Here is a 26,694-nt window from a genome sequence, read left to right as displayed (position 1 = left end):
CTCTCATATGCGAAATTTCTCAAGAAAATCATGACTCGGAAGAAGAAGTTGGAAGACTGTGAAACAATAGCATTAACGGAGGAGTGTAGTGCAATTATACAAAATAAGCTACCACCGAAATTGAAAGATCCAGGGAGTTTTTCTATACATTGCACCATAGGCTACATTGATTTTTCTAAAGTATTGTGTGATCTTGGTGCTAGTGTATCACTAATTCCTTTGACGGTAGCTACACAATTGGATTTACATGAGTTTAAACCCACTAATATTACTTTGCAACTAGCAGATAGGTCTATTAGATATCCATTGGGAGTGTTGGAGAATGTATTGATAAAAGTTCAAAAATTTATTATTCCAGTGGATTTTGTGGTTTTAGATATGGAAGAAAATATATGTATACCAATTATTTTAGGTAGACCATTTCCAGCTATTGCTGGTACTATTATTGATGTCAAAAATAGCAAGTTGAAGTTTCAAGTAGATAAAGAAGATGTTGAATTTAATTTGAATTAAATGAAAAAATACCCGTCATTCACCGATCATGCTTATTCTATTGGCACAATTGATAAACTAATCCAAGAGATGAGCCAAATCAATTTTGACTTCGATCCTCTTGAGTATTGTTTAATGAGTTTAGGTATGCAAGGAGGTAATTGTGAAGAGATTGAAGAATTGGCCAAGTATTTGGATTTTCAAACACCTTATAAAAGAGGTAAATTGTATGAAAGTCTTGGTCAAGAAAAAGGGCTTCCACAACCTTCGGAAGTTGAACCTCCAAAATTAGAGCTAAAACCACTTCCAACTCATCTAAGGTATGAATTTCTTGGAGAAAATAACACTTTACCTGTAATTGTTAGCGCTGACCTTGATGATGAGCAGTGTACAAAGTTGTTAAGAGTTTTAAGGAGGTATAATAAGGCGATCGAATGGACAATTTCAGATATTAAAGGTATAAGTCCTTCTATATGCATGCATCGAATTTTGTTGGAGGACAATTGCAAACTAGTGGTGGAATCACAAAGAAAACTCAATCCAAACATGAAAGAGGTGGTAAGAAATGAAATTCTTAAGTGGCTTGATGCAGGTATAGTCTTTCCTATCTCTGATAGTGTTTGGATTAGTCCAATTCATGTGGTACCAAAGAAAGGTGGAATAACTACAATTGTGGGTAAAAATGATGAATTGATTCCATCTAAACTTGTGGTAAGGTGGAGAGTGTGTATTGATTATCGTAAGTTAAATGCGATAACAAGAAAAGATCATTTTTCTTTACCATTTCTTGATCAATTATTGGAGAGAATATCTGGATATGAATTTTGATATTTTCTTGATGATTTTTCAAGATATAATCAAATAGTTATAGCCCCGGAGGATCAAGAGAATACCACATTTACGTGTCCTTATGGCACTTTTGCCTTTAGAAGGATGCCATTTGGTTTATGCAATGCTCCTACGATTTTTCAACGTTGCATGATGGCTATATTTTCAGATTATATTGAGAAAATTATGAAGATATTTATGGATGATTTTTCTGTGTTTGGTTCATCGTTTGACCATTGTTTTCATAATTTGGAATTAATTTTGCAGAGATGCGAGGAAACAAATCTTGTACTAAATTAGGAGAAATGTCATTTTATGGTAAAAGAAGGAATTGTTTTAGGACACAAGATTTTCTCCAAGGGAATTGAGATGGATAAAGCCAAAATAGAAGTCCTTGAAAAATTGCCACCTCCAAGCAATGTCAAGGGGATAAGGAGTTTTTTAGGACATGCCGACTTTTATAGACGTTTTATTAAAGATTTTTCTACTATAGTAAAATCGTTGTGTGATTTATTATGTAAAAATACCCCTTTTCAATTTGATGACAATTGTTTGGTTGCATTTGAAAGGTTGAAGAAGGAAGTGATTTCTGCTCTAATAATAACTTCCCCCGATTGGTCACTATCATTTGAATTGATGTGCGATGCAAGTGACTATGCAGTTGGAGCAGTTTTAGGGCAAAAGAAGGAAAGAATGTTGCATGTCATTTATTATGCTAGCAAATTGCTAAATGAGACACAACTCAATTATGCAACAACGAAAATGGAGCTATTGGCGGTGATATTTGCTTTAGATAAATTTAGATCCTATTTAGTAGGATCTAAAGTTATCATATATACGGACCATGCGGCTCTTAAATATTTGTTACATAAGAAAGATGCAAAATCGAAACTAATTTGGTGGATTATGTTATTGCAGGAATTTGATGTGGAGATTATAGACAAAAAGGGAACGGAGAATCTTGTGGCGGATCATCTATCACGCTTAGAATATATCCCAGTCAATGATCAAGTTCCCATCCAAGAAAATTTTTCGGATGAATTTGTCCTAGCAATCATAAATTCTCCATGGTATGCAGATATTGCTAATTATTTAGTAAGTGGAGAAATTCCTATAGGACTTAATTATCATCAAAAGAAGAAATTTTTGTATGATGTCAAAAATTACTTTTAGGAGGAACCATTGCTATATAAACATTGTGCCGATGGTATGGTGCGCAAATATATTCCCGAAAATGAGGTACATAATGTTTTATATTATTGTCATAACCTTGAAACAGGTGGTCATTTTAGCACTTCAAAAACTGTAGCAAAGATATGGCAATCAAGGTTTTATTGGCCAACTATGTACTGAGATGTTAGGGAATACGTTAAAAGTTGTGATGCATGCCAAAGAACTGGAAATATATTTCGAAAAAATGAAATGTCCCTAACTACTTTCTCAGAAGTTGAGTTATTTGATGTGTGGGGTATAGATTTTATGGGACCATCCCTAGTTCTTTTAATAATAAGTACATCTTAGTAGCAATAGATTATGTTTCTAAATGGGTAGAGCCAATTGTTTCACCTACTAATGACTCTAAGGTTGTACTTCGGTTCCTTAAAAAGAACATTTTTTGCAGGTTTGGTATACCTAAGGCTATAGTAAATGATGAAGGAAACATTTTTGTAACAAACAACTGGATTCCTTATTGTTCAAATATGGTTGTAGGCACAAGACATTACTTTCGTACCATCCTCAAGCCAACGGACAAGCAGAGCTAGCTAATCGAGAGATAAAGCTCATCTTAAAGAAAGTAGTGAACAAGTCACGCAAAGATTGGGCTACAAAGTTAGATGATGCACTATGGGCTTATCAAACAGCATTTAAGACACCTTTAGGAATGTTGCCGTATCGTTTAGTCTATGAAAAATCTTGTCACTTACCTGTAGAGATTAAACATAGAGCTTATTGGGTCATTAAAGCAATTAACATGGATTTTAATCTTACAGGTGGAAGGAGGCTACTTGAATTAAGTGAATTGGAGGAACACCGGCTATATGCTTATGAAAATGCCAAAATTTATAAAGAGAAGATCAAAATTGGCATGATAAGTATATTATCCCTAAACAATTCCAGGTAGGGCAAAAAGTGCTTTTATTTAACTCACGCTTGAGGTTATTTCCGAGAAAACTTAAGTCAAGGTGGTCGGAACCATTTGAAATTACTCAAGTATTTTCTTATGGAGCGGTTGAAATAGCTAATACAAGAAATGAGCGGTTCAAGGTCAATGGACAACGATTAAAACCCTACTTGGCAGATGAAATCGTTCTCAAAGGGTTTATATGTCTTTTGGACGACATTTCTTCAATTTAAGAATCCTAACCTTTGAGTCGAGCCAACGACTATAAACAAAAGCGCTAATTGGGAGGCAACCCAATGTTTATGTTATATGTGTTAATTTGGTGTGATTTTGCATTTAACACACATCTTTTAGTTAATTTGTTGTTTTTGTATTATAGGGTTGGCAAATGGAAGCAAAGATGACCATTTGAGATGAAAAAGGTGAACTTTGATCAAACAACTCATCCCCTTGATTTACGTTAAAGATGTATTTGATTCGTTAAAAACGGGTAAAATGCATGTTTTCATTGTTTTACATGTGCATGCTTTGATAAAATTTGCAAACGAATGATCTATGATGTATTTTGAGTGATTCGGGTACCAATGGTAATTTTTCAAAGTTGGATTTCTGCAAAAATTTCGCAGAAGAAAACGCACCTGGCCTTAAAACGCGCCTTGGAGTCACGTTTCTCATAAGCGCATTTTCAATTTTGCACCTATACTGAAGAAAACGTGCCTTCAAAATGCAACAGAGAGTCGCGTTTTCATCTAAGTTGCGTTTTCACGCCTGGATCAGAAACCAAAAGCGTGCTTTAAATACGCGCTTGAAGTCGTATTTTTCCACAGAGTTGCGTTTCTGATGCTGCAGCATTTGTGAAGAAACACGTCTTCACAAAATGCTACTTGGTGGCTCATTTTGTGAGTCGCGTTTTCTGGAACGGATACCAGCTTCAAAACACGATTTCCTCTTCATTTTTTTCTTCTTCTCATTTCTTCTCCAAAGCACGTTTTCTTCTTTTTATCTGCCCAACTCACAAATTCTCATCTTTTCTCTATAAACTTGCTAGAAAACATCAATCCAACACCTTTTGAGCATCATATAACCTTTCTAACCGATTAAAATCGAAGAAAAACACCTCAAATTCGATTTTTAAGGGATTGAAGGCTAGGGTTTTTGAATTCAAATTTCTTCAATTGGATGTCAATTAGAGGTTGTTTCATAGGGCTTTTTTCACATATTTAGCTTCACCAAACATTCTTCTACGTGATTAAGGTAAGTTTCTTCATCAAATCTTTTGATTTTAGAAGTTCAATTTTTTTTAACTTGAGCTTTCTGACATCTTTTAATTTCTAAAATTTGATGATGTATATGACTATTTTTTATTTTATTCATGCTTATTAAGATTGTTTAAGCATGTTTATATGTTTAAATGTTGCAATTTGTTGGGTTATTAGTGCTTTAAAATTCACAATTGCTATAGTTGAAAGAAATTGAAAGATGGGTTTAGGATGTTTTTGAGCCATTGGTGATCAATGATTATGGTTAAGAATAGTTAGTTGATGATGTGTTAGCATATGCATTGTGTATAGTGAGTAATTTGATTGCTTTTGTGAGTTAATTAGTCTAATTTTTGCCTAATCATAGTTTTAGCTAATTGCACATTATTGTTATTAAGTATAGATGGTTATAATCATGATTGATATTATTTTCACTGATTGAGTTATAATTGTTACATATCTTGATTAAATTGGTGATTTTGGGAAATTTTTAGCAGAAAATATGTCTCTTCTTGTTTGGTCGTTTAAATACGCTTATTTGATGATTTAAACTTGAGGAAATGAATTTGAGGTTATTTGGATCAATTTAGAATATTTAGTTTCAAAATATGAACTGTATCTTAGTACATGTGGATAATTGCATTTTTTATAATAGGTACTATGCCAAGGGGAAGAAGAGTGATATATTCCTTCTCTAGCAGTGATGAGAGGGAAGTTAATGAGGAAGTGGAAGTGACTGAGGAGGAGACATCACTTCTCCTCCACCAGTTAGCTGACAGCCTGGTAAGGGCACCTCTTGTGGAGTGGGGAAATCGGTTTTTGACAGTGCTAGATTCAACAATCGCAGGAATTAAGAGTGGCATGGCGAGCATGCTAATTTGGAGTTCTTGTTCGAGATGCACGTTATCCAGAGGTTGAGATGGTGTATCGCATCTCGGAGGCTTTTGCTCAGCTTGGGTGGGGTCCGATTCTCACCATACCCAATCATTATTATTCCGACTTGGTGCGAGAGTTTTACGCCAACATTGAGAGTAAGGCGCGCCACAGTGATGAAATGGTTGAGTCGTGGGTGCGTGGGAGACGAATCCGCTTGTCACGACAAGACTTAGCTGTGATTTTAAGGTGTATGGATGACGGACGGCCAGTTGATTTGAAGAAGGAGTTTGTTCCCCAAATAGGAGGTGAGATCCATCTTTGGCCATGGCTAGGTTTGGTCTTAAGTACCAACCTTTTCGTTCTACGAGGAAGGAGACTATTTTGGCGAATGTTTTCGAATCTCACCATCATTTCCTTATTTATATGATGGCTCACAATATCATTTCCAAAAAGATGGGGCACACGGAGGTCCGCAAGAGCGACATCTATTTCTTGGATTACATGTTCCATAACCGGACTTCTCCTTATACTAAAATTTCACTGCCTAACATCATCATTAGCCATATTCGATCGACGGCGAGGTGTAAGACGACGTCTTTCAAATTATCATTTCCTCATCTACTTACATTGATTTTTCCAGCTTTTGAAGTTCGGTTGGACGGCATGAGGCGGGAGTATGTTCCACCGAGAATTGAATTATCGGTTACTACTCTCCGTCGACTTGGTATTGGCACGGGAAAGATTCCTCGACCTGTTCAGGAGCGGAGACAGAAGGTGAGACATGGTCGAGAGGAGGCTGGACCTTCTACTTCGGCACCGCCTCCTCCTCCGCCACAAACCAATTGGCAGCGACTTTTCGGTCGTTTGGACGACTTCGAGCCTCATTTAGCTCGAATAGACACTCGCTTGGACCACATTGAAGATCATCTAGGCGTGCATCCACCTCCCGTGGAAGGGAATGAAGATGACAATGAAGAGGATGATTGAACCTGCCCCCTTGGATGACTCTTGCTTGTTTGCTTGTTATTGTCCATTTTTCTTTTGTTGAAGAATGTTTAACTTACATTTCTTATTTTGAATATTGGAACTTGTGGCAGTTACTAGTAGATCATTGATCGGATGATGGCTCATGATTTAAGGCTTTATTGGACCGCAGCCATTTCACTTGGGGAGTCACTTGTTTCTCTCTTTTGTTTCTTTTCTTTCCCTACACATTGAGGACAATGTGTATTCTAAGTGTGAGGGAAGAAATGTGTGGTACTTTTAGTAGTTTTTATGTTTAATGTGTGGACAAGTAGTTGAAAATATTATTTGACTTATATGTTGTCTACTTTTGGGTTTGCTAGCAGGGAGTTTAGTCCACTTTTAAGGAGAGACTTTGTCAAAATTTTTTCAAAACCTTATACGTATATATATAATAAACAAATAAAATTTTGTCAATTATCCTTTTGAAATAAATATATGTGGTTTTGAAACTTCTTTTCTCAGTTAATTTAGAAATGACTATTATGTGATTATAATTTTTAGATTTGTAGAAAAGTATATCTAGTAAAGTAAAGAAAATTATCCCTACATTTTGCATATTTGATGAAATTTCTTCTTTTTATTTGATTTTATAAGTTAAGAAATTAATATAGTCAATAAGTGTCACACTCTTCTCATGATTATTCTTTAAAGGGAATTTTATTATTTCTCTATATACTTGTGATGCCAAAAAAAAAAAAGTTATTCTACTCCAATGGTTCTTGTACTTAGTAACCGGGAGTCTTCATCTACAAATGTTGACTTTCGCGTAAAACGGTATTCGAATTAAGAGTATGAAAAGCAACTTAAGTACGTGAAATGTTAAGTAACCGGCAATTTTCATCTAAAAATGTCGATCTTCGCGTCAAAAGGCATTCTCACAACTTAAGTACTGTTTAGCTATGTAAAAAGAATAAATCCCTCTTTAAGAAAAATAAGAAGTTGATCATGAGATTAGTTAGCATCTTTATTGATTATATGAGTTGCTTGCTTGTGAAATTGGATAAAAATGAGAAATTGATTTGAGTTAGTATAATTATGGGATACTTGGCTCTTCTTTGCTTGATATTATGAGTACTTAAGGATTAAAGAAAAATTATATAATGGTTATTTACCTTGTTTTGAGCAAATGAAGTATATTTGAGCACATATGTTTATCTTCAAAAATGATTGAATCATTGTTGGTTTGTCTTTCTAATTGCTTGAGGACAAACAATAGTTCAAGTATGTGGGTATTTGATAAGAGTATATTTTATATATTTTTAAGTGTATTTTATTAGTTAATTTCAGTAGTTTAATCTAGTTTAAAACTAAAATAATTAGGGTTTTGGTAAAAATATACAATTTTTATTAAAGTGGCTAACATTGCATTTCTATTGATTTTAAGGGTAAAAACTTCATTTTATTGCAGGATCAATGATTTAATCATCAAAGAGTATGAATTGAGAAGAAATCTGAAGATTTGTGATGGATTGAAGTGTATAAAGAAGTAATGAAGTGAAAAATGTTTAATTGAAGAAATGCAGTTCAAGATAGATTTGACACTCTTCGGTATTTCGGCTATATCTGGAGCTACACATATCAGATTGAGGTGATCTTTATACCATTTTGAAGCTAAGAGAGAGATCTAGATTTGGTATGAAAACATCAAAATCCAATTCTGTTGTTTTCATGGACAAAAAGTCGAAATACAGAAGTTGCATTTTATGGACGAGACTGAAACAAGGGTTTGACCAGGTGAGAGTATTTCTATCATATCTCAGTTTACAAAACTCCGATTTGGATGATTCTTAAAGAATTGTAAAGCTAATTCAAAGAGCTACAATTTTTGTGTTTTTCACAAAAGCTAGTTCGGCCTCCATCATAGAGAAAATAGCAGTTGAACCGAGCCAAAAACACAGAGTTGAAAACGCGAGTCAACAAAACGTGGCTTGAAGCCGCGTTTTGTCAAGTCGTGTTTTGTAGCCGAAATTCTGCAATTTGCTCAGCCATTTCTCTTGTGTTCATACTACTTTTCAGCTATATTTAGCAAAGGAATTCGGTTGCACATGCTTCAGAAGACAAAAGGGCAGATAATAGGGCTTATTGTCAAGTAAAAAACAATGGTTATTGACTATCTTAACAATTGCAGATTTAAGAATCAATTAAGAGAAGATTTACCGGTGGAAAAGTGAGTTTTTGAGCAGTTTTTATGCAGATGAACATGAAGAGGTCTGGACATTGAGAAGTTAGCTATTTTTCTGGTAGACATGTTCTCTCTAGCTAGCAGATTTTGTAGAGCACTTTGAGACTTCATTTTTGTAATCATCTAGTGCAAATCATAGCAGATTTTGGGAGGCTTCACCAATTAACTTGGCTAAGCTATCTTTCTCCTTCTTGTACTTATGATGTTTTTCATTAATGAAGTTATGAGTTTGCTTGCTATATCATTCATGAGTAGCTAATTTTCTATATCTAGGGAGTAGTTGAAACTTATGGCCAAGTGATATGAATTGAATGTCATTTACACTTGTTGTATCTTGTATTAACTTGTCTACTTGTGCATGTTTTATTACTTGTTATTGTTTGATCACCAATAGTAGATTTATAGTTGTTATTACTCAATGAGAATTGGTAATAATAATGGATAACATGAGTAGAGCTTGAGTTGTTAATTCATGAGAATAGAATTACACTCAAGTGGATTAAATTTGCATTTCATACATGAACAAGTGCAATTTTAGTTTCACCAAGAGATTAGGGAAAACTAGGCTGTTCTAGACCATTTTTATCATGAGAATGAAATTTGACATTAATGGAAATGAATCCTTAGTTAAACAAGAGTAGCAACAAGTTGTAAATTCATTCATTTGAATCTTTGTGCCATAAGTGGAATCTACATCCCTAGATTCAAGTCTTTAGTGAATTTTTCTCCATTTGTATCTTGTATTTATTTAATCAGACATTTAGGTAATAGCAATATAATTTTTCTACTCAAATTTATTGTAAGTCTAAATAATAGAGAAAATAAGGACCTAGTACTTGTAGACTTTGCTCCTCGTGGGATCGACCCGATTAATGCCCTAAACTACTAGTTAGACCTGTATACTTGCAGTGAAACGGGTGTATTTCAGATTTGTTAACTTGTACGTATATTAAATACTCGTCACATCCCTCTCTCTCTCTCTCTCCATCTCTCCAACTCCTCTATGACCAGATCTGGTCACAAAGGAAGTAGGTGTTCAAATTTAGCACTTGACACCTATTTTTGTCGGTATTTCACTTGTCTTTTTTTCCTTTGTGTAAATGGACATCAGTAGACTACTAGTAGCATTAGAACTCAAAATACCTATTACTTGCTAATCGATTCACAATCCAAATCCCAAAGCTACAAAAAGTTAAAAACAACAACAATACTTTTTGTCCCAATTGTTGGTTTGCTCTAGTCTTTTATTCTTTGATTTCTACTATCCTCTGCATAAAGAATTCCTCTTCCTTTCCATTCCTTCCACCCATCTCTTCCATGACCAAATCCAATCACAAGAAGTCGAAGAGGGAGAAGGATGGGGTGTAGCGAAAAGGAAAGAGAAGGGGGTGTTAGAGATGGGGGGATGGGTGGGATAGGGGAATGATAGTGAAGGAGTGGGTTTTGATGGGTGGGGAAAAAAAAGAGGTGATAGTTGACGAGTGCGGGGTATACATAGAACAATTAACTTATCCACAGTCAAGTTTTACATTTATAAAATTTTAAATATTCTACACGCGATTTTTTGCAAGTATACGAGTCGTTTATTGAGCATAGGGGTATTAGGTATCGATCCTATAGGGAAGATTGTTAATTACCGATGGTTTTCGAACCCTTTTATTATTTAGACTACCACAAGTGCAAAAAATTAAATCTACACTACAAACATGAGATAAAATTAATAAAAATAACAATAAAAAGCTCCAGAGGTATGGAATTTCTAACTACTCTTGCAAATAAAATTACTAGTTAAGTTAATGCTATTTTCTTGGCTAGTTATTCCGTAATTTCCTAATGTATGTGAAACCTACTCTCATAGTGAATCAACTATACTTGTAGTTAAACCATACCTACTCTCGTAGTTATAAAATTAACTACAAGATCATTTCTTCTATGAAATTACATGAAACAAGTCACCAAAGCCACATAGGTGCTCCTCTACTCTCATGAGTGAACTTTCTAGGTTTATCACTTCTTTGAGTTAGTGTTAAATTCCAATTCTCATTGCAAACTTAATACCTTAAAATTATCAAAATTAATGGCCGATTAATCATGATTAGATAAGCAAAAGTGATAAATAACTTGTTCAAAATAATATCATCAAATAACCAAGTAAATATCACTAACAAGATATAGAAAGTTCATCCATAACTCTAGACATAAACTTTAACTAAACATAAAGAACAAGATCCAAACTTGTATTATAGTTAAACATGGACTTAAATACAAAAGAGAAAGTTATAGGAGAGAAGTCACCCTTATCACATGAGATCCAACTCTCCATCTTTACTTCTCAATTCTTCATCCAAATCTAACTACAAATTAAGAAGGATAACCTACTCTAACTATATTTTGCAAATAAACTAAGAAAAACTAGCGAAGACTACATTTTTGTGGAGTTTAGCTAGCCTTCTAAAGTCTTTAAAATGTTCTCCAAAGGCCTCTATTTAAAGAGGATTCAAGAGCCAAAATGAGTTGTTTCTAGTTGGCATTTTTATCTCTTGAAACTTTCAAAGGTTGCTTCTCAAATTTTCCATGCTCGTTTGATCATTTCCAACCGGAATCTTTGCAGAAAAAGTCGTCAAAAAGGTTGTGTAAAAAGAGCACAAGTTACAGAGCAAGTTGCAGCTGAAATTCATGAAAACGCGGGTAGAAAACGCAGCCTATGCCTGCATTTTGACCCCCCTCCCCCCCGTTTTGCTCTTTTTGCAGGTTTGCTCATTTTGGACAGATTTCATCCTTGCTTTATTTTTGGTCCAACTTCAACTGATATTTTCTTGATTATGGATATTTAAATAGCTCTTGTGTAAAACATAAAAGTTGTAGTCATTTGAGTTAGATTTCCAATGCATCAAGAATCATCCAATTTGGAGCTCTGTGGACCAAGAAATGACCAAAATACTCTTGACTGATTAGAACTCTGTTTCAGCTTTCGACAATGAAATTGTACTTCTGTATTTCAACCTTTTGACAATGAAAATGGCTGAAACGGACTTCAATGTCTGTACAAAAAATGTATATCTATATCTTAGCTTCAAAATGGTACAAGAATCACCTCAATCCAATACTTATACCCCAAGATATTGCCAAAATACTAAAAGGCGTCAAACCTGGAAAATTTTCTTATTGTATACTAAGTTGCATTTCATCTTTTGCACTTCATATTCTCCGTTTATCACTTCAAATCATCATCAATCATCCAATTATCTTCTCAATTTACTCCATTTGGTGATTGAATCCTTAAACCTATAAAAACATGAAGTTTTCACCATTAAAATCCATAGAAATGCAATTTTCACACTTAAACCATAAAATCATATTTTCAGTAGAAACTTAGTTAATTAGCTATAAAAGTAGTTAAAACATACCAAATCTAAATAATAAAACACACTTAAAACATGTAAAATATGCACTTATCAATGGTGCTAGTGTTTTATTCTTGGGTTAATTATGTTTACCATCTTTGAAATTTGATTAAATACAAAACAATCCTTAGGTTTGGGGTCTTTTTTAATTTACTCCAATAATTTTTGGTTAATTTTGCCCTTAAAAACCTATAGTAGCATGTCATTGATAAGTATATATTTTGTCTAATGTTCTGTATATATTTTGGATGGACTGTGATGGAATTAGACTTAAAATGATGATGAAAATAGCCAGTTTGATGAGTAGGTGATAACTAGTTGATGTAATAAGCAAAGTGAAAATTTGTGTGAAAGTGAGTAGATTTATTTGTTAAATTTGTTGTGGCAAGATGGCAAGATATACTACACGAGATACTTGATCACAGAGAAAATATATGGCGTCAGATATAAGAAGTCAAGTCGGATATTACATCAGATATTTGATAGAAAGTTTAGAAGAAAAGGGTGCTCATTAGTATACGGTGCTAGATAGAAGAAGTCGAGTCAAATACCATGTTGGATACTTGAGCAGAAAAATTTGCCAAGTTGTGCAACTTGCAAGCAATTTTTCAACCCTTTTCTCGATGATGGTTAGGACGTTTTGATGGCTGTTTTTTGGGCCTAAAACATCAACTTTTGTCACATTTTTGCAATTTTATGTCATATCAAAATTCAATGATGTAAGAAAGAGAGAAATGAAGACTTTTTCAGAGGTAGTTTCTTGAAAAAGAGTTTTGAAGTTTTGTTGGGTCATCAAGAAGAATAGAATAGAAAGTAGGTAGTAGATTTTAGACTAGAACATATTCTCTCTCTCTAGAATAGGACTTTTAGCAAAAACTTTTGATGATTCTTGATGTAATCTTGGCATTTTGAAGAAAAGGGAGAAATTGGAGCTTAGAGAACCTTGTTCTTTCAATTGAATAAGCATTTTTTCTCCCTTTCTCTTTATTTTGTTGGATTTATGTTGCGATTCTTTAAAGATCTAAAGTTTATGTGTTTATTCTTCATGTCTAACTAATATAATTTTTCTAGGGGTGAATGATGCCTTGTGTTTCTTGATCTTGGCTTGAATGAGTAGATAAATGTTACCTTTTGTGCTTGCTAGTTAATCTAAGTTTGCTTGAACATTGGTGAATGCTTGATCACCATTTACAAATCATTTTAGTTGTTATTTATCACTGAAAATTAGTAGATAATGATGGAACTGGTTTAGCTGAAATTTAGGATTTTAGCACACAAAAGTAGTATTGAGACTAGGTGGGCTTTAAAGCATTCTTGAGTTTAGTGGCACAATGCTTGTTGTTTTACCACGAAAGTAGAGAGACGCATGTATAGGTGACACTCGATCCTTCGTAAAAGCGAGTTTCGGATATCATATGTGAATGAGCGCTTAGCAAGGCAAGTAGTGTAGCATTTATCACTCATTTGAGCTGCCGTCAAGGACTCCTGATTGATTCCATATCCTAGAGTTTGTGTATTGGTTGAGTTCATCAATTTATTTGTAGCTGTTATACATTAGTATCTAGAGTAGTTTTTCATTCTCATTATTGTTGCATGTGTAGATAATAAAGTAGGATAAAACTCTAGTAATTGTGAGTGCTTCTCGAGGGATCGATAGTAACTTTTTAGTACTATATAGTGGCTTGTATACTTGTAACAAACAAGGAAGTTATTAAATAAAACAAGGGTGCGGGTAAATCTCGTTAGTCATCCAGTTATCAAATGAATTATTCTCTCCAGAATGACTCAAAAGACTTGTTTTAAAGAGATTATTGATCTTTCGGCCAAAAAAATAGTTAGCAAGTATCCGGTGTAATTTTAAATAGTTTGGTGAGTTTTTTCGTCATTTACTCTTAAAAAAATTCAAAGTAGTCGAGAGTAAACTGATATGATTTCTATAGATTTTTATGAAAAAAAGAAGAAGAAGAAGGAATACTTGTTTTATGCGTATCAATCGGGTGTGGCCTTTTATCTCGGCTTGGTTAGCTAGTAAACGATAGTTGGGCCTCGCATTAAGGTTGGGGCGGTTGAGGTTAGCCTTAAAAGTTTGATCGATTTTTAAGTAAACTGAAAGTTGGGTCACATTACGATCGGGCTAATATATGACATACTGACATGTTTTTAACAAGGCTTCAACCACTTTGGAATAAAAAAAAAAAAAAAAAGCTTCAGCCACTTCCAATTTCGCTGCGAGAATGTGCACGCATTTTTGAGCCAACGCATCATTATTTTATTCCGATGTGTCATTGTGGAGATTTCATCCGTGAAAGATTTCTCTTTCAACAGCTGCACATCCGTTTTCTTGGTGTCAATCTTTTTCTGTATCTCACCAGAGCACCTTTTATTTCTAATTGACCAACGTCTTCATATATTAAATACTTGCTAATGAGTATTGCATCTTCAAAAATGTAACCATTGCTTTGTTTGATTCTAGACTAGAGTTTGACTCCTTGCTCCAATATGGTATAAAATTTAATGACTGCACCTTTTTTTTCTGATTCGGCAGTTCGATCTGTGATCTAACAATGCATATTGATAGATCCATGCCCAACAAGACCCGTGAAAACCCCATACAATAACTTTGCTTTCTCTTGGGAAATGTCTCTGTCCTTTTCACTGCTGATTACTCTTTTTGTTTGTGATAAATTGGATTAATTCGGAAAAAGCAAAAACAACATTAAAATTGACTATTATTGACCAATCAGAATTGCTCTCTGGTGTCTTGAAGATGGGGTTTACCACTTCGTGGTTCATCTCTTGATAGAACAACACACTTATGCGGTGAGTTCAACTCACATAAAAGGTCACATGAGCTAATTGGTACACTTTTCTTGATTCTTAATTCTTGCTGTCAATTGCTAACTTTTAAGTGATGTGAAGTATGTACATATTTTTGTTCTTTACATATGTATATAGATGGATTTGGGTATCGGTAACCACACCCCAATTGCACGACAAGATCGGATCGACTTGAGCTTGGTTAGATTTGAGCCATCCAAATCAGAATTTCAAATTTTTTTCTTATTTTTAAATCAGATTTGCTGTGATTTGAGCCATCTAATTTAAAATTTCAATTTTTTTTATTTTAAATCGGACGGTCCAGATCTGACTAAGTTCAACTTAGCCAGATTTGACCGTGCACTACATCCTGTGGTTGCCATAGGAACCCCTCATTCATGTATAGAGACCCATAAATGTATGAAATATGGCCATATATATTTGAGCAAATTATATTTTACCCCCTGTGGTTTAGTCTCTTTTTACATAACCCCCTTATGGTTTCAAAAGTTATACATAATTAATTCTCTCATAGTTTGGATTAAAGTGTCAAAGTGATGGAAATAGTTATTTGTAACGGAACTTCTAAAAATGTCGAAATTACCCTTATAAATACATGACACACTAATCTAATATGATTTTTATATTTTACCATATAACTCCCTTATGATTTAATACTTTACTATATAACCCTCTTATGATTTTCAAAATATACACATAACTCCCCTTGGTTAATAAATAATTTTCAATTTTACATAAGGGTATTTTTGACATTTTAGGTGACTCCGTTACGAATGATCATTTCCGTCACTTTGACACTTTAATCCAAACCATGAGGGGGTTATGTATAGCTTTTGAAACCATAGAGGGGTTATGTAAAAAAACGCTAAATCACAAGGGAGTAAAGTGGAATTTGCCCAATATATTTTTTCATGTAGAAAAAAAAAAGTAAATACATATCTTTGTTTTCACTTATATTTAGCATGTATATGGTATGCAATTAAATTATGGATCAAAAAGTAACTAACAAATGACAGTTTCCTATCCTTTCTTTTCCTTCCCTAATATAAACAATACTTTTAATGTTTCTTTTCTTTTCTTTGCATATTTAATCCAAATAAGATGGATGGAATCTACTTTCCTTTACTCTCATTTCTTTTTTTCCACTAGAGTCCTCTCCTTTCCTTTTTTTTTCACTAGAATCCTCTCCTTTGCTTTCTTTCCCATTCCTTGAAACCAAACCGATTATAAGTCTTTTAATATCTTACAGAAATAATTCATGCAAAATTGTTAATGAGTTTGAAGTAGAAACTTATCGCTAAAGCTAAAAAAAAATGAAGTCAAACTTGATTAATGAATTATGAAAAATTAAGGGTTTAAGAAATGCATTTTTTGGGCAGGTTTAAGAAAAACGTGTTGCATATAAAAATATTTGCAGGAGTAACCATAATTTAGATACAACATTGATTTCCTGCAAATAACATGGAGTGTGCATTTACCACAATATAAGCTAGTATTCTCCTCAAAAAATTCAAAATGAAAAACCTTCTTTGTATCTCAAGATCTTAATGGTGTTGCCTTAAAAACTTGGTTTTGGAAAATTCCAAACACAGTTTCTGCTCACACTTTTATTAAGATACATATTTTTCCAAAAATTACTATAACAATGTTATTCCAGAGAAAAGCTACCCAAAACAACCAACTATTTACGCATTGCCAAAACTTTCATTTTCTCTTTTTTAATTTTTTTAAAAAAAGCTGTTTTAGGATGTTTTTAGACCCCATTTTGTCACACATAATCACATACACTAATTTTTAATTAGGTATCAACAGAATAATAGACTTGCCAAATTTATCCTTTAAATTTAGTGTATGTGGTGGATGCTCAGTACATTCTAGTTAAAATTGGCCAGGAAAGGTGTCGGAGGACTAAAAATGATCACTTGTTATGTGTTAAAAACTAAAATCGCTCATTTTCATTTTGAGCAACTAAACGTTATCATACGTTATCATACGTGATATGGGAGGGATGATCTATGCAAATTTTTCATTATTTTTTGTCTATATTATTTGTTTGTTTTGACTTTTTTTGGTCAAATAGTTATTAAGAGTGTAAGAGTAATGTCGTCAATTGGTGGTCTTTGATGAGGATAACTAGTCTTGCTAAGTTGACATGTGAGGTTGCCAAGATTTTAAAAATCTCAATGGTACTGAGTGATATTATGAGAAATCTCAGGTAAGGAGGGGTTTCCAAAATTATTCCAATGTTTAAACTTTTCCGTAATGATTTTAGCAATTTGGTCCTTGAAAATGGTTCTTATTGCTATGTTTTCAAACTCAGACCGAGTATCGAGTTCAGGGATCAGGGGTCAATGGGTTCGATCGGAGTTGAACTGGATGATGTCATAAATAAAAATTATTTAAAAATTAAAATATTGTATGTAAAATACATAAAGCATGTTAATATTAATAAAGGTATATTCATATATATTTGACGTTTCAAATATATTTAACAAGAAAATACAAAGAAATTAAAACGATCAAGTAGCAATTTATATTATTTAATGAACATTAACAAGTTTAGAATTAAAATTATGGATTTGATTGAAAATAATAACAAATTTTAGGACAATATTTATAAAGTATGAAATATTTGAGGTATATTAGTAATTTTTAACAACTTAGGGGTCAAAACATAGCATTGAAAATGTTTGCCCCTTTTTAAAAAAGGCTTTGATTGAACCGGTTCTTCCGGGTTTGACCAAGTTTTTATGCATCTGGTTTTTAAGAATAATTTGGACCAGACACTTGGCTAATTCTCAATTTGACCGGTCGGACCAGTCGATCCGTTCCGAGTTTAAAAACACAATCTTATTGTGTATGTCTAGCTGTAAACGTACATATGCTAAAATTCATATATGTTTTCCGTAAAAATTTGGAAAAATTAAATGAAAAATTCGTCTAGAAAGTCCATTTGAAGTACTAGACTAGGGCTTGAGAATTGAAGGGTGAAATGTTGAGGCAACAAAATCTGAAGGAAGGAAGAATTTTCTTTTTCAAATTTTAGGATTAATAAACATTAATGCTTAATGGTTATAAGTGAAGGTTTTCATTATTAAGAGGAGGATTTTAACAATTTGGACAGCTATGCCCTATTTGTTTACGAGTTTATGGTGTTTAGCATGTGAGATCATTGACTTTGTAGCTTATTATTAATGACATTAGTAATCAAAATATTCAATTTTTGTATATGGGATGAAACTACTAATCTTTTAAAAAAGAGTAGTAGATTTATGATGAAGAGTAAGTTGCAGCGGATACTACCAGAGCTTTGTTTTTCTTGCCAGAGCAAATCTAACCTAAAAGACATAAATACCCTTCTCAGTCAAGGCCTTTTTATGGTTGAATTTTTGTAGGACCCACCACAACAATCAATACCTAAAAGATTCATCAGCCCTTTTCACATCATACCTGGATTCCTTAGTCTCTCAGCCTTTTCTCGCTATCTAATCCCAATGTTTTTAAATCCGAATTGGCAAGTAAACCGAAAATCTTTCGGTTCATTGTTCGACTTCGGTTTAAATATTTAATAATTTTTTTATTTATTTTAATATTAAAAATTCTGAATAAAATTAAAATATTTATTTTAGAAAATAAAAACTTAATAGTAACTAGTTGAACCTTCTGATTTTTACCGGTTCAATCGGTTCTTAACTGGTTCAATTAATTCTTTGGTCTTTTAATTGAACCAGATCGGAGGTATGGTTGGCTCGCAGTTCAATCGATCGAACCAACTGATTCGGTCATGTTTTCAAAACATTGCCTTAACCTTCGTATTGTTTTACTTTAATCTCAATCCATACCCTGCCAAAATTTCTGTTCTCTCTGCTTTCCTGTCCAACAAATTCTCTTGAAAGTCGTGCAAAACTCATAGCGCCATAGTAGTACTTTATAAGTGAATTTGAAGCCTGTACTTATGGTGGCTTTGATTTCACTCTTAATGGCCTTAATGATGTTCTTATTTCGTAAAACAGATTGGTTACGGTTAAAGCATTTTTCCGTTCGATTTGCATCAAAGATGTTGATGGATAAATTCAAGCACTACTGCAAATGATTTATGAAATTGAAATTGGAATTGATGATGGCTGAACTTTCAATAAAGAGATTTTCTCTTACCTTTCAATTAGAAATGGCAATTTCTCCCAAGTCCCAATGGGCTACCCATACCCAAAGAGACTTTGGACGGAATGGGTATTGTAATTTGATATTGGGTTTACAATGAGACATATTCCAATTGTATCCATTAATTGATGGAAAATGTTGGGAAATACTTGGGAACCCATTGGGCCCAAATATCTTCCTAAAAAATTTCATTTCTGACCTGGTCAACTCCTCTCCCTTGTCATCTCTCACCTCCACAGCCCCCTCAACCATTCCACCCCCTCCCTTTCTTCCTCCGCTCACCCACGGCTACTCCCTCAACTTTTGTCAATTATATCTCGTATTCTGTTCATGCCACCCTCAGAAATCCCGGTAGGTATTTCATCCTCATATCCCTTCCTTCCTAATTTACTCCTCAGTTTTCTTGTTTATATTTGGGTATTTTTTTTTTATAATTTGTTTCTTTCCCTTTAATACAATAATTGATTTTTTGCCTGCTATCAATTGGTTGTTTCCTATTTGATGTAGTGGGAATTGCTGTAAATGTGTTGTGAAGGATGAGAAAGCTAGACTTTGAACGGGGAAACAATTTGTGTACCAGATGAATGCTTATGTTCCATATGCGAATGCATGATATAGTTTAATATAAAGGTTCACATCTTCAGCCAAAGCTAAAGAATGGCCTAAATGGGTTCCAATAACCAAAAACTTTGGTTTGGTTGATTATTTGAAATAATTTTTTGAAAAAAAAAATACTGTAGAGTGTAAATCATTCTAGAGTGTAAAGTGAATTCATGAAAATATAAATTCATAATAAGTCTAAAAGAAATTTAATAAATCAAAATTATTAAAGTTATTTAAAAAATAAAAAATGAATTAAAGGAAAAAAAATATGTAAAAAATAGATTTGGATATTGGGTGGGATCAATCTAAACTCATCCCAAAGTGATTCCACCCAAGTTAATCCCAAACACATATGGATAAGATTGGATCCAAACCCATATGACTTAGTTCTATCTCAAACCCCCATTTTGCCACCTCTACTTTCAATCTAGAGCAAGTGAATGTGTAGATTTGGAGCCATTGACATCAATATGCACTTCGTCGGAGGACTACGATGGTAGCAATGAGGAAAGGGAGATAGGGGTGGATCCATCATTTAAGTAATAGTTTATTGATTTAACTTTCAAAAGGGTAAATTTGGTATTTGGAACTAAACTGCTCTGGAAGGAAAATAATAGCTCTGGCATTATCGCCAGCCAAAGTAAGTATCAAGAGATTTAGTGTAATTAATCCTTCAAAATTTTAAATCAAGCGGTCTAAAGTAGGAAAATAATTGAATGCCAATTCTTGGCACATGGATACAAATTTTGAAACTGTTCATAAACTAGATTAAATAAGTTTGGAAATTTGTTATCCCACAATAAATGCTATGAATGGAAGATAATTAAGACTCCAAGATTGTGACTTAATTACTTGCCATATGAAACAATTTTAAAATAGGAAGGAAAGAATTAATGGGCACAAAAAATTTCTATAAAAGCCCTTTCTGCCTCGCGTAATACACACCATTCTTTCTCAAATATTGCCATGGTAAGTTCATCATAATCAGCCATGGCGAAAAAATTGACAAAGGGTAGGCAAAAGGTTCCTATAGTTAAAATGGAAACGATGAGCCACCTGCAGGTTACCTTCTCAAAACGTCGCAATGGCCTTTTCAAAAAGGCCAGTGAACTTTGCACACTTACTGAAGCAGAAATTGCTTTGGTGGTGTTCTCTCCAGGACAAAAGGCTTACTCCTTTGGTCATTTATCTTTCGAATCTGTCGTTGATAAGTACCTTGGAAGAAACCCTACACCTAGCATCCATGGCAGCATTGACCGCTATGTTGTTTCCAATTATCAAGAAGATGTTAGCGAGCAAAACAATAAACTCACAGCCCTTGAAAAACTCCTGGAAGCTGAGAAAAGACGTGGAGAAGTCTTTGATCAGATGGCAAAAGAAGCCCAACAAAAGTATTGGTGGAGGGTTCCAATTAAGGAGCTGAATTTAGAGGAACTTCAAAAGTTGGAGAAGGCATTGCAAGGCCTCAAGAAGAAGATTGAGAATGAATTGCATAAGCGCCAAATTGAGGCAACAAATACACCTCAATACTTGACTAGGAGGAGTAATTCTGGAAGAAACATAGGTCTTTCTAATGGTATGGGTGTCACGTATGGTAATAGGGCATCTGACCCTAATGGATTTTCCCTATTTGGTGCTATAGCAAGAGATAATGTTGGAACAACTAGTTCAAATGCTAGGGCACCTGTAATTGGTGATTCCAACATGTCTCATGGAAACAATTCTAACCGTTTTTACAAGTTTCTATAGACATATGAGATGGTGGTCTTAGCTTTCTAATTATTCTGTGTCTTTTTCTTTAGGTCATTTCAATTTTAAATTTTGGTTGTATGGAGGCTCTTCTAATTAGGTTCCCTAACGATTATGTACCAATAGAAAAAAGTTTGGTATGGAGTTTTCTCTTTTTAATTTAGTTATTTTATGTTCCGTGGATACATTTATAAGGTTAAATTTTGTTTTGATATAGAGGACATCAGTAAAATATTTTAATACACAAGTTATTGTACGTTCTTTTCCCTTAGTTCATGTAATTTTGATACACAAATATTTAATTGAAATATGAATTCATATGACAAAATATTTTAATTTCCATCCACATAAATTTAAAACAAGAAAAAACTATTTTTCAAAAATTTTTGGATCCCAAAACTCAGATTTGGGTTTGCATTTGGATATTGCTCAAGTCGCCCTTATTTTTTGCCTCTTGCTACTCTCTTTTATGATGTAGTTTGTAAATCCAGTGGCATCAAAATATATGCATACTAGGTATGCTTCAACAATACAAGCATTAGCAACCAAGGGTTCTAAGAAAATTGTTCCTAGGTATGCCTATATTTTTTATGTTAAATACAAAAAATAAATTCACAATTCAAGAAATGAGATAGATCCTTTATGGGGTTTTTCTCTGTGGCAAATTATGTGACAACCCCACCTCCCCCTAAGGCGAACCAAAGGGTTTAGCGGACTGCCTGCCCAACTCTCGCCGGGACTCACTCACTCACTACATTTCTCAAGTAAATTACAAGGCACAACTCAATTAATACATCAAATTCTCCAAAAATTACATATCATAAGCGAAGCGGAAATTAATTCTAAGCGTGGAACGTATATATACAACCAATTCAATTCCAAATATTTATACAGGCCCACAATTACACAAGGTGAATCATCACATCCAATAACCTGTGGTACAATCTCAATAATAAACGAAATAACATTTTTCCCCAAGTTCCACGAATATATAAACCACAAGTGAATCAAAAGCGAAATATACATGAAATAATCTTCCAGATACGTTAACAACTTATTACACGTGCTTCCTTTGCCTCGATCCCTGTGGGGAGAAGAAAACATTTGGGGGTGAGCTAGAAGCTCAGCGAGTGTCCAGTAAAATCAACAATCAAGTATATTTCACAATAAAACATTTAGATGATGTCATGATGCAGTAATCAAATGTACATTTATTGCTCGTGTGAGCCAGTGAAGTTCTTGTACTTAAATATCCAACGCTCATTTAGATCAGGTAACAGATAAACAGAAATAAGGAGCCATCGTGCTCTAAAGAATGTGTAAACAGTAGTAGAGACGTTGGTTCAAAGCACAAGATTTTCCCAAGAACTCATTGGAGCCAATTTATGTCATGGCACACACACATACACAAATGATATGCAATCAAACAACCAATGCAAGCAATTGAGTAACCAGTGCAAGAATTAGCAAGAATTAGTTCAAAAGTAACTTTGGAAGTAGCTGAGGGATCACTCACCAGTTCCAGTACAGATACTTCAAAAGTTTTTTTTCACCCAAAGTGGCTTTAATTTCCAAGAAATCCTAAAATAATCAACATAAAACAATTATAGCTCGCACATCCACAAACCCAGTAAATGGAATGCATAAATGAGGCTTGACTACATGTCGTACGCCTTTCCAGGTTAAGTACTAGTACAAAAGAATAAAAATATGACTTTTGAGTAAAAAGATAACAGTTGGTCCTAGAGTTACAAACAACCCCCAAAACCCCTCATTTTTTTACTGAGATCAACTCAATTTGAAGAAATCACGTAACCCTAAAATTTTGGGCAGCATGCCCTCTGTATTTTGCTATATTCCAGCCATTTATGGCTTCATTGTTTCCTCAAGTCAGTCCAATTCAATACATAAGAAATCTCAATACAATAGCCCTTCAACTAGGCTCAAGTTCATCCAAATACAAAGCAAATCTAGGAATGCAACTAGAAATCAAGTTTTAAGGACAAAAGCTAAATAGCAGGTTTGACGTCTCTTAGCGGAACAGACACAACTGAAGCTACGCTTATCGGATTGAAACGAATCTTATGGCGTTTCGAAGCCAAGACATAACCCTACATTTCTTATGAAGACCTCCAAAGCCAAATCATGCATTTTCAGAGTCAAAAATGGAAAACTTCACGAAAACAGAAATCTGGGCGCGAAACAGGGCTCATGGGCAGTCAAGGGTATTTCGGTTATTTTACTTGATACAGTGCTTAGATTGAGCTGAAATTTTACAGGTAGCTAGCTAACTCAATTACCAACAACTTTCATGTTTTGGGAAAAGGCGGATTCGGCCTCAATCATGGCCTAACAGGTTCGGGCAAAACAGGGTAGGATGAAACCCTAAACTGGAAGTTCCGCACAAACTCTGAAAATTTCCGCAACCAATCATATCCAACATTTACCAATCTCCATTTTACACTATAACAAACCATCAATCCATGACTAAACAATAATTATCATATATGAATCATAAAAATCATCAATAAATCAAAAATCCATCAAAACTCCACTTTCAACCGTAAAACCTAACACAAATCAACATATTTAGCCACATAAGCCACTAATTTGACATTAGCAAGATCAAAGAGAAAGTTTCCAAGCAAGGTACCTTAAGACTTCAAGAAAGATGGTAGTTTAGTTCTTCCTCCTCCAAAATAACTCCACCAAAACCTTCAAACTTCCTTAATGACCACTTGTATGGTGTGGTTTGTGATTTGGTAGGCTAAAACATAAGATTTGAGCAAGAAATGAAGCTAGAAAGTGAAGAACTTTCCTCTCTTGTTTTGCTCCTCAAGAAGGCCGACCAAGACAAAGAAAAATAGAAGAAAATTGGGTCAAAATTGATTTTTAGTAAAGGTAAAGAAAGTTAGGCAAGTCCAACACCCAATAGGTTCATGACACTTGGCTCCTTTAATGTTTAAGCTTATCTTCTTGTCTCTCCATACTAATTAATCTAGTTAACCTCTAATTGTCTCCTAGCACCTTGTAAAATAATATCACTTAATACAAAACTCCAACAAGTTGTCAAAAATATATCGCATTTACCGCACTAGCGGGTCCCACGTCCATAATACACTTCAAACTTAACGTGGACTAACTTGTATCAAGGAAATGATTTGAAAACTATATTCCCTTATAAAAATGTATAAGAAATTAATATATTGAAGAAAGGTATAAAATTATAAACAAGGAAACAAAATAATGTCTAGAAAATATATAAAAATTTTCGGGTTCTCACACTCATTCTTTCGGGGCGTCACAAATTATCACTTAATCTTTTATTTTGCCGTATTTTGCTTGTGTTTAGGAGACCATTCCATAAATTTTTGGTGTATAAAACTGAATGGATTGTATATATTAGATGCTATAATACAAAGCACAATCCTATTTTGTATGTCCTATTCAGGATATGGCTTTTGCAGCTATAGTCTAATATTTCTGAAAGTTCCATGATTCAAAGGAAATTTAAGGACTATTTGCTCTTCCTAAATTTTGTGAGTGAACAAATTATGAAGAACTTGAAAGGGAGTATTGGTAGGTAAAGGATTATTAGTAGCATAGTTGATAAAAGTTCTGGTGCTTGGAGTTGGGATACCTTCATCTGATTTGTGGTTTAGTTTTGTTCTCTTGACGTAACCAATTAATGCATAACTAGTTTTTATTCTAGATCTTTTCTAGCTGTTGAAGTATCACCTTTACTTTATTTTTGCTTTCTTCAAGATAAATAAGATCTTAAATAGATTAGAAAAAATATTAAAATTGAAAAACTCATAACCAATTCTGTAATATGTAGCTGAAATATTAAGCCATTATAACAAGATACACATTTCTCCCAACCCATCACACTATAAAACTAACTACTAATTAGAATCTCCTAAAAGTACATGCAATAATTAAACCCAATTCTTTTCCAAAACCCAATCAAAATCAAATTAAACGGCATGAACGTGTTCCCACACTTGTAAAGAACCAAATGATCAATGGATTCACAACCAAAAGGCACCTCATAGAAATCCACCATTGTTAATTAATGCAAGTTTTTGAAATTATGGTTTAGGTTGAGAATAATTGGGGGAATAATGGATTATCTAAGGAATTAGATCAATTTAAGTGATTTACTAGATTTACTTTTTAAAAATTGGATATGTAATGTGCTCCTCATTTATTCTGGCCAAAATTTGACTGGAAAGCTCACTGGAGACCAAAAGTAAATATTTTTATATATAATAGGCTAAAGCTACCCATTTTGATTTTTAAGGACTAAAATTTGACATCATTAATATGTGAAGGACAATTTGTGCAATTTTACCATTTTTGTAATATACCATGTAGAGTAACATGTTGAGAAATACTACAATACCCAAAATTTTTTCGAAATTTATTCAGCAAAAATGCAAAAAAATACACCCCATTATTGCTACCACCTGCCATGACAACTCGTCCCTCAAAACTGGCTACATTTTCCTCTTTCCTACGCCCTTTATGACTTTTCCTCCCTATTCTCCTCCCTCTTTTACCCATCTTGCCACCTCATAATATCGACCTAGACTAGATTTGGTCTAGATTTGTTTTGCCATTTCTTTCTCTTTTTTATTGTTTTCTTAACTTACAACCACTTCCCTCTCCATCCTTTCTCCTCTCTAATCCTCCTTCCCTCTCTTAAGAAAGGAGAGGAGGGAGGACAAAGGTTGCTGCAATGTGATTTGGACCAGGGATAGTGGGGAAAGAGCTAGAGGGATAGAAAAGAAAGGAAGAGAACAGAGGAGAGAGCTGGTAGTGTTGTGGGGAGAAGAGGGAAAGGGGAGAGAATAGCAGGAAAAGAGATGTCGAGAGAAGAGAAAGAAAAAGGGAGGCGATGAGGGGGGAAAGAGAGCATGGGAGTGTTGTGGGGAGAAGAGGGAAAGGGGAGAGAATAGCAGGAAAAGAGATGTCGAGAGAAGAGAAAGAAAAAGGGAGGCGATGAGGGGGGAAAGAGAGCATGGGGATAGGTGTAGTGGTGATTATTGGTGGGGTAGGTGGCACTCAATGGTAGAGGTGAATGACGTATGGAAAGTAACTGGATTTTACAATTATCTTCTAGACACTCATTTTACAACCATCTTCTAAACA

The 26,694-nt window shown here is 34.0% G+C and overlaps 1 protein-coding gene and 1 pseudogene across 1 annotated transcript; one reads left to right on the top strand and one right to left on the bottom strand.

Moving 5' to 3' along the window:
• Nucleotides 1-26,694, bottom strand: part of LOC140016893 (uncharacterized) — a 174,315-nt pseudogene that overhangs the window by 36,330 nt on the left and 111,291 nt on the right.
• On the top strand, nucleotides 20,778-21,620 carry LOC113689240 (agamous-like MADS-box protein AGL29). The gene has a single exon (XM_027207042.2). The coding sequence runs from the start codon at nucleotides 20,782-20,784 to the stop codon at nucleotides 21,538-21,540; it is 759 nt and encodes a 252-aa protein (XP_027062843.2). The 5' UTR covers nucleotides 20,778-20,781; the 3' UTR covers nucleotides 21,541-21,620.

Source organism: Coffea arabica, chromosome 1e (assembly GCF_036785885.1).
Source record: "Coffea arabica cultivar ET-39 chromosome 1e, Coffea Arabica ET-39 HiFi, whole genome shotgun sequence".
NCBI lineage: Eukaryota > Viridiplantae > Streptophyta > Magnoliopsida > Gentianales > Rubiaceae > Coffea > Coffea arabica.
The sequence above is the reverse complement of the archived record's forward strand: the minus strand, read 5'-3'. Positions and strand labels throughout refer to the sequence as shown.

What these genes read in the sequence shown, in the direction of transcription:
- LOC113689240 (XM_027207042.2), top strand. Translation starts at nt 20,782, where the DNA reads ATGGCGAAAAAATTGACAAAGGGTAGGCAAAAGGTTCCTATAGTTAAA.